The following is a 9101-nucleotide window of genomic DNA, read 5'->3' as shown; positions in this document are numbered from 1 at the left end:
GCGGCAGCGAGCGGGCAGCTGGGCTCGGCTGCCAGGAGCCACCGCACGCGTTCCGCACCCTCCTCTCATACTGCCCTTGCCCGTGCCCGGTCCCACCGCCGCGGTGCTGAGGTCAGCCCCACCGCGCTCCACGCCGTGCTCCTGCACGCCGCAGGCTTAGCAGCGGCACCACCGCCACCGCCTCCCAGCCCCGCGGCTCGTGGCGCCCCGCCCCGTCCCTCCTCGCCCCGCCCCATCCCAGTCAGCCCCGCCCTGCCCCGCGCGGTCAAGCAGTTCCCGCCCTCGCCCAGCGCTCAGGTAGCTGCGAGGAAACTTTTGCAGCGGCTGGGTAGCTGCACGTCTCTCACTCCTCAGGGCCACAGCCAGGACTTGCTGAGTCCTGGGACTGCTCTCGCTCCTGCTGCCACTCTCCCGCGCTCTCCTAGCTCCCCGCGAAGCAGGATGGCCGGGCCCGTGCGCACCGCGTGCTTGGTGGTGGCGATGCTGCTCAGCTTGGACTGCCCGGGACAGGCACAGCCCCCGCCGCCGCCGCCGGACGCCACCTGTCACCAGGTCCGCTCCTTCTTCCAGAGACTGCAGCCAGGACTCAAGTGGGTGCCTGAAACTCCTGTGCCAGGTGAGGAGGGGTCCCTTTCGCGTTTTCCGCGCCCAGCGGGAAGCCAAAAGGCGCGTGGTTCTTGTCTCCCAAGAGCGCTGGCCCCGGGCTCCGGCCGTACGCCCTGCAGCTGGGCACCTGGGAGTGGTCGGTGTGCCTGGGGCCTGGCCGGGTCTACCGAAGGAGGAAGGGAAGGAGCTTGTATGTGCACCGAGTCCGCATCCCTCAGGCTTGTGCTGCTGTCAGGGAAGGTGCAAGCGGGAGGAACCGCGGGGATCGCTATCTCGTGAGCGCCCAGATTTTGGGAGGGCGGGAAGGTGGGAGCTGTTTCCCCGGCCTCTGCGAACTGGTGCCTCAGAGCCGAGCTGCTTCCTCGGGAATTTGCCACCCTTGCTCGCACGTACGTGTGAGAATTTCAGCCTTAGCTGGATCGCAGCTCTAACCACCTTTTTCCCCAACGTGCCCCCCATGCCCTCCTTTCCCCAGCCTGGGTTTCCTAGGCTCACGGGCCCAAGTGCAGGCAAAGTTGAGGACACATTACCGAATCCACAGTGGCGGGCAAAGACACACTGAGGGAAACTTTTGAGTAGGAGGGTCCTCCAAATGAGGAGATCCGAACCCTTCCCTTCAAAACAGCGTTCCTTCTTATCTAGGTTGGCAAAATCGCTTTTAAAACGGTGCTGCTGGCCCAGGGAGCCAGAGTCCAAAGATGATTTAACTCCTCCCCCTCCAAAATTCATTTGCCTTCTTGACAGACTGGATCCTGAAGGGAAGATGATTTTAGGTGGAGGAAAGTTTCTGAACGCCTGCCTTTTGTTCTACACAATCAGATTGTGCCATGAGGACATATTTTAACCTCAGCCGAGGGCTACCACTGTCAACAGATGAATATTAATAGTCTTATGTGATTGACTGTCCAGCGACTGGGCTCCTAACGCCTGCCTTAGAATCCAATTAGAACGAGTTGCTACACTGACAACGCGGGCAAGAAGAGTCAAACAGGTTAATATATCGGAGGTGCTCTCGGAAGAAGCAGTTTTACTCGCTAACTGTAAGATGTTTGTAGCCTCCAAGGTCCCTTCTCGACTCTTGAGTCTTAGTGAGGAGCTCGTCTTGTGCTGCCGAGGGATCTTGGTGCAGCCCTAGCCAAAACTTGGCTGGTGGCTCTCAACAAGTCATGGAGGCGGGCCTGATGGTTGGACCAAGTTGTGAATGCAGATGCGCGCCCTGTGGGCGCTGCCAGCAAGTGTTCACTGGCAGGAGGTTACCTAGGCAGCCAGCGTGCCCTCAGCCTTTTCTTTAGGTTAATGAAAAGAGCAGAGCGAGCCTGCTGTTTAGTTGCAAGGGTAATTGGTCACCCTTTTTGGTGACTGAAATGCACTTGCGCATATGTTAAATATCGCTTTGCAGGATTTCACTGTAAGGGAGGGTAGAACCACCTCTTCCACTGTTACATGTTAATAACATACCACGTGGGCGTGTGCAGGAGCTGTAAGGGGCAACCTATGAATCAGTTCCGCAGAGCTGAAACAACAGGCGAATCTTTCTCCTCTGGAAGTGCCATGGTAATTAGATTGCTAAGGACAGAGAATATAACTTTTGTTGATAATGTAAAAATTGGTCCTCACAGGCAGAGCCCCCACAAGATGAGTGGGCCCAAGGTTGGGTTTGGGGCCACATTGGCTGATTGTAAGCCAGGGAGTCAAGGTGGTGCTTAACAGAAGAAAAAGACCAGAGGAAAGCACAGATACTCATTTAGCAACCCCCTCCACACACACACTTAAGCAGGCATTCACCCTCCCCCTGTTCTCTGGCTGCCTGCCTCTTTGCAGCATCTGTATAAAAGTATTGCAAGGGCCCACACACTGTGTATGAGATTTTGGCCAGGACTTCCTCCTGGCCTAGAGATGGCCATACTTATAGAGAACAGGGACTTGTAATAAAGATTTTTCATCTTTTTCTACTATTTCATGAACTCTATATAGGAGAAATCACTTTTCACAGGTTTTCATCATATAGACCCAGTATTCCCTGTTTCAGTTCTATTTAACAAATGTATATGATCTTGAGCACCCTCTACATGGCGGGTCTTGTCCTGATTCGTAGGACAAAAGCCAAACTTCAAATATGGTGATCTCCATACAGCTACCATGTAGCCTAGATTTTCTGGGGGTGGCGCACATTTCCAGTACTCTTCCCTGGCATGAAAACATGTGTCCTGAATTTCAGTTGGCCAAATATGGTCACTGTAGTTATGGAAAACATGGTGAAAATCCTAATGTCCATGTGTAGAAAGAGCTCATCAGTATTTCAGGAAAGAGGGGATAATGGCAGATGAAATACAATGGCAAGTGCATAATTTAAAGTGAATAAATGTGTAATTTGCTGCTGTCGTTCAGTGGTTGGAAATTGAAGGAGAGCTGCAAATTATTTGATAGTTATGAACCATCATGATGACTGCTTGACTTTTTTTCACCCATCTATATTTTAAGCCATGTTCAGTTTCCCTTCTGCACTGTATTAACAGATTTAAAGCCTTCATTGTCTGTTGTCTGCTTATCAAATGAGATTTGGTCACAGTGAGGAGAAATCCTTAAGAATGTCCTGAATTGGGCAGCCTCTGTGGCTTAAAGGAGTAGGGTGCCAGCCCCATATGCCAGAGGTGGTGGGTTCAAACCTGGCCCGGGCCAAAAACTGCCAAAAAAAAAATGTCCTGAATCACTTGGGGGGAGCATTTGGGATTGAGCGTTAACTTGGCCATTAGTAGAACTGGGTTAGAGTGGATAAGGTACATTTCTTACGTTAATATAGATGAGACTAAATGGTATTTGAGATCAGCCAACCTAAAAAATAAATCACTGGTGCTGAAGGACTACTCTAGACTTCCACAAAGCTATTATAAAGCCTTACAATCTCATGTTCCCATTTCTTTTACAGTGTCCAAGGCAAGGATAAGGGTCTAAATAGCATGTCCCCAAGATCCATAGATCTCCTCATACCTCACTTTTTTTTTTTTAAAGGATTTGTAACTTGGAAAGCACCACAGATGGAAACCAGGCGCATGGAGTTAGCGTTTGGCAGAAAAATCTATATAACTTCCAGTGCAGCTCTTTTGCCCTTATTTAATTTAGAAAAATTAAAAAAAAAGCCAATGAGCTCATAAGTCTAGATGTTTATTTTGTTTTGCTTAACCTACCCACAGGCGCAATCAAGAATGGATACAATTTTAGGCAAGGAAAGTGAGCTAGTAATCAGACAATGATGTTTCCAGTTGTCTCAAGGGAATGTTACAGAAGTCTGAAAAAAAAACTCCTCTAAACAAAAATCAAGTGTAATTCACTTTATGAATGCCATACACCACTTTCATGGAGGGGGAAGTGTAGAAGATGGATGGTAATGAAAAAATCAAACAAACCCTGGTAGTGTTGCAACTCCCAAAAGATTGAGGGATCTTGTCTTGGAGGGCCTTGGAAAGTGCAAGAACCAAACCAGAAGGCCAAATCCCTATACGGGTAAAAGGCAGCCTTGAAGAGCCAAAATTGACTTGCAGTTTCTGAAAAAAGAAGAAATAACATAAAAATAAAAAGCAACATTCTTGAGAGTTTGGTATTTGTTTTTTGTTTCTCTCTCTCTTTTTCTCTTTAAGTGTGAGAACTAGCAACCATATCTGGGTTGCCAGCTGTGGTTCCCCAATTAGTTTGAAGCAGTTAGCGGTTGTAATGTCTGGAGAGAGAATAAGAAGTGAGGTGTGGGAGGGGTTTTTTTCCTCTGAGATTGCACTAAACATTTGGGTGAGCAGGTGATTTGTTAAAACTTTGAAAAAGTTGTATTGTTGTGTACTAAATTGGAATAGGTTAGAGAAAGTTTTCCAGTGTGGTCTGAAAGTATTTATTACACTAATCCTGATACTGGTGCTGAGATGTGCTTAGAAGGAGCCATCAATCTGATGGAGGAGATGACTGACGATTGGTGGGGCATGTTGGTCTGGAAGAAGTCTTAAGACTGCCAACTCCTTGGCAGGCTCTGTATTAGGTGCTGGAGGTACAGAGAGGAGTGAGAGGCAATTCCTTTTGTCAAGGAACTCACAGTCTAGTGGGGGAGCACACAAGAAAACAGGCTTCCCAGGAAACTTGTAGGATTAAATGGGGTGAAAAGGGCTAGAAAATACCTCCAGGAAATTGGCTGAAATGGTCACAATAGCCAGCCTGGGCCAGGGAAAAGAACTGAAGAGATAGAGTGGGAGATAGCGAGACGTCTTTTAATAGGACCGCCATCTTAAAAAGAGTTTTCTGAATTCTTGGAGCAAATTCCATTTTGTAAGCATTAGGAAATACAGACATAAGATTTTGATGGATGCTAGATGACACAGATGGTGTCAGTTTTGCAATGTGTTTTTTTCTTATGGGCTGGTAGGTTGTATCCAATGTTTTGATGCAATATTTTTGAGTATTCTGCTACTTCTGTCTTTAGCGTTGAAATGTTTGCTATTCACTGTAGCCTAGAAAAGGGCTGCTTATTACCAACCTGGGAGAAAAGAATCCTGGATTTGTCTGGTATGAGACAAGACAGAAAACATGTTTTCTCCTTAAATGACAGCTATCAACGACCACGCCAACTTCAGTGTTTGATGCGTATACAAAAGCATGGGTCTTAAGTGGTATCTTATTACTCTTTTCTAAGAAAATTGAAGATAATCACTTATAACTTGTGCACACGATACATCATTTGGAAAGAATTTCACTGGGGATCATGTTGCTCAACTGAAAAGTTCTGGCATGCTGAATTTGTACATTTTTGTGAATGCTTCCTTTTACTCTGATCTCTAGCTTTTTTCTGCATATGGTTATTTGTATGTTTTAGATTATAAGCTTCTTAAAGGGAAAGCACTACATTTGCGCCGGGTTGAGCACAAGGCTAAGAGCAACATTTGGTAAATAACTGACAAAAATGGAATGCCTGATCCATTATATATTCTCTGTGACCTCTCACATATTTTCTCAAGCTATATGTCATCATACTTATTTTTAAAGCCTATGTTCAAATTACTACAGTACATTATTAGGGTGTGTATACAAACTTTTCAGGCTACAAATATTTTGGCTGGAGACAGACACAGGCTTAGCTCAGTTAGCTGGCAACTCTTACCATCAGGCAGGGCTTATTAATGTTGAGTACCCAAAGAACAAATTGAAATTAGCAGCATTGTTATGACTGGCTTCGTATCATTAAAGATCAACAATTATTATAGCACATAAATTGTAGGGCATCTCTTAAATCAAGTCTTCTTTGATTTAATGTCAGCTAGACCTTTCTTGCTAAGGTTGATATTACCATATTTGGGAGTTGAGCTGTACCACATGCAAGAACCTGTTGAAGTACTTCACAGGTTTCTTTTGCCTGGGATCAGAATTCAAGAGGCTATTCCAGGAGCCAGCATCTGTTCAGTCCTATAGCCAATCTTGTAAATGGGTTCGATGTTTTTGGTAATCTAGGATCTAATGGAAAGTGCAGGCAGAAAAATCCCTCACTTATCTGCCCATATTTAGCAAATTGTCTGCCTTGAAACTGGAGCCTCGTCACTCCATTAAGAAATGAGCATCAGAAAATAGAATCCAAGTCATGGGTCCCAGACTGGCGTTAGAGACATCATAAGGTAATGGGAATATACCTTCTGAGACATAATGACAGGGAGAATGAGGTTCAGAAAGCAAGGTGAAGGTGGGCATATCAGCAGAGAAAATGTGCATTTTGAAATGCTGTGTGCAGGGGGGAGCAGAATGCTATCTGGAACATAGTCTCACTTGAATATCTTGTTGAATTTCCCAAGTAAAGAAGATTTAGTTCTGTACTTCAAATTACGCCAATTAAAGATGAATTAGCCAATTGCTAATTATTAGGCATACTAGTTTGCAATTTTTAAAGCAAAAAATGAATCCAGATTGATTACTAAGGCGTTTTCACTTTTCCCTCTCTTTGTGTGTAGCTGGACAAAGCCTCATTTGAGTTTGTATTTTTCCTCATGAATAAAAAGGAGTCAATGTTAGGACCAAAAATGCATTGCTGGTGTTCCAAACAGTTAATTACTTTTAGTAGCTGAAATTGTATTTATATGCTAGATTAGTAAATCTACTAAGCTCTTTGAAGCACACTTAATAAGCTTATATTGATAAATAATTGATAGAAAGGGAGATAAAATACAAGTGAAAGTAGCAATAAGAAGGGGCAGGGAAACCAAAGCCATTATAAAAGAAACCCGCACGCATTGTATTCTTTCCATCCATCTGAAAGTCGAAAGATGTACATTTCTCAGCAGAAGTGATGATTTTGAAAATATTCTGTATTTTTTCCAAATTTCCACAGCGAAACAGATATTTACTTCTTATAACTGAGAAGAAAGTACAACTTTAGATTAAAAATTCACTTGGCCCTTTTGAGCCTGCCTTTTGAGAATAAGTTTATTACTAGAAAATTAGAAGTCTCAACTATGGCAACTCTAAGGTACATGTTTCTAATTATATTTTCCCTGCTAGACTGTCACATATTTATGGTTAGAGACTGTATCTCATTCATCTTTGTATCCCCAGAATGTCTAGCACAGCACACAATACAAATAATAGGTAGTCAATACATATTTATAGACTGAATGAATGAATGGAGTTTGAAATGTATTACAAACACAAAGTTTCCATAAATCCTATATTTAAGTAATTGATTTATTTTTACCAATACTAAGGTTTCTAGAAAATGTAAACACTTTTTCAGGTCAAAAATCCATTTGTTGTCTATTAGGTAAGAAAGTATATTGGTTTAATTCATTAGCTACACAATTACTCTCTGGAAGAAGTAGACTAGCCGAATCATACAAGAGGTAAGTACTTTGTGTTTTGTGTTACAAGGATATTTTAAGTTATTTAAGGATAAATTAAAGATCTCTGCATATACATAAATGCATATATTTATCTTCGTTTTACAGATCTGTGATATTTAGGTTTGTGAAAATAATGCAACTTGCTGTTAATTACAGAAACATACATTGAATACATGTAAGTTCTTCCACAGTGTTTAATGTTTCTTACCTATGACATTAAGCTTCATATATGTACATTAAAAAGGATATAATCCAAAGTGGATTTTAAGCCATGGAAATTTTATTTGGGTAGGATAGAGAGCCTCACGCAAATTCTCTTAGTTTCTGTCTGCATTAGGCCAAACTTTAATTACTTGGCTAGGGATGTCCTATTAGGAATCCTTTCAGATAGTGGCCCAAGTAGGAAAGAGGGTAAAGAAGAAAGGGACGATGTTCACTTGGAAAAAAAAAAAAATTAGAATTCAATTTGCATATTCTCCTCCTTAATCCTGGTTCTGCTCCTTCTCTCCCAAACTCTGTATATTAGTACTTATAGTATATATCAAGGCATCCCGAGATTCTCCATTGCTCTGTGTCAAATTTCAGTTTGGATGACTGAAGCTGAGGGACACATGGTGAATAGAGTAAGAGAATGACAGATTTAAGACAGAGATTAAAAGCTCTCCGTCTAGTATATATCAGAAAGTTAACTGGCATGTAACAGATGGAAAGGATTAGAAAACAGTTGAATTTGGAAATTTGCATGTGTGCAGAGATAATACAGAGGGATATCCCAATTGCACTTGATTCCCAGAAATACTTTATCTGTACTTCTTACTTTCTTTCATGTCTGTTGCTTGTTCAGAGCATCTTCCAGACCATATGCTATTGAATGCAGGAGCCGTGTTTGATTCATTATGATATCCTCTAGAATGGTGAGGAGAGTGACTTATACAGAGTTATTAATGAAACTAATGAATTAATTAGTTGGAAAGAATACGAATAAACTTCTAAAGGCATAGTCTAGCAGGCTTGACCTCTGTCCAGTGAGATACTAGAATGGCATATAACTGTAAAGTACTGGATTTTCTGAAGGCACCATTGTCTAAACTGATTTGCTGCAGAGACAGAAGAAGGGTTGGTAGAGTTGAAGCATATTTATCTATTCTCTGTGGCCCTGGGAGCCTCGTTGCCCTTCTTTCAAAACTGAAGATTGAAGGCGAGGTGATAAGTAAGGAAAGATTTTTAACTGCTGCCTTGCCTAAATGTGGCATTTGCATATGTTTCATACACATGTATATGCAAAATGCACACACACATATCTACATATATGTTCACAAATTACATGCATGTATACATATACAGATTCCTATTATTTTGATAGTAATAAGCAGTAATTTATTAGTATATAATTGAAACTGATAATTGTGAATTGTTACTCTTAACAGTAGGTGGTCATTCACAATCATACCTTCTGTTCGTGTCATGAAAGCCTTGCTTTTGTATCTCTCATGTATACACAGTGCAACACTCAAAGTGTCTGTGGTTTCTGAGTTCCTGCAACCTGGCTGGTTTTAACTCACTCACACATATTTGTACACTCATACATATAGACATATGATATCCCTACATCTATCTGTATGGCTTTTTTTTTTTTTT

General features: G+C 42.6%; 1 protein-coding gene across 3 annotated transcripts in view; it reads left to right on the top strand.

The window, feature by feature from the left end:
• The first annotated feature begins 249 nt into the window (after positions 1-249).
• Positions 250-9101, top strand: part of GPC3 (glypican 3) — a 491643-nt gene continuing 482791 nt past the window's right edge. For all 3 annotated transcript variants that reach the window (XM_003796959.2, XM_003796960.2, XM_003796958.2), the window contains exon 1: positions 250-616. In XM_003796959.2, coding sequence (XP_003797007.1) covers positions 442-616 — 175 coding nt within the window. In that variant the 5' untranslated portion in view covers positions 250-441. The remainder of the gene's footprint in view (positions 617-9101) is intronic.

The sequence above is a fragment of the Otolemur garnettii genome, unplaced genomic scaffold, assembly GCF_000181295.1.
Source record: "Otolemur garnettii isolate 467f Iridium unplaced genomic scaffold, OtoGar3 scaffold00109, whole genome shotgun sequence".
Taxonomy (NCBI): Eukaryota; Metazoa; Chordata; class Mammalia; order Primates; family Galagidae; genus Otolemur; species Otolemur garnettii.
The sequence above is the reverse complement of the archived record's forward strand: the minus strand, read 5'-3'. Positions and strand labels throughout refer to the sequence as shown.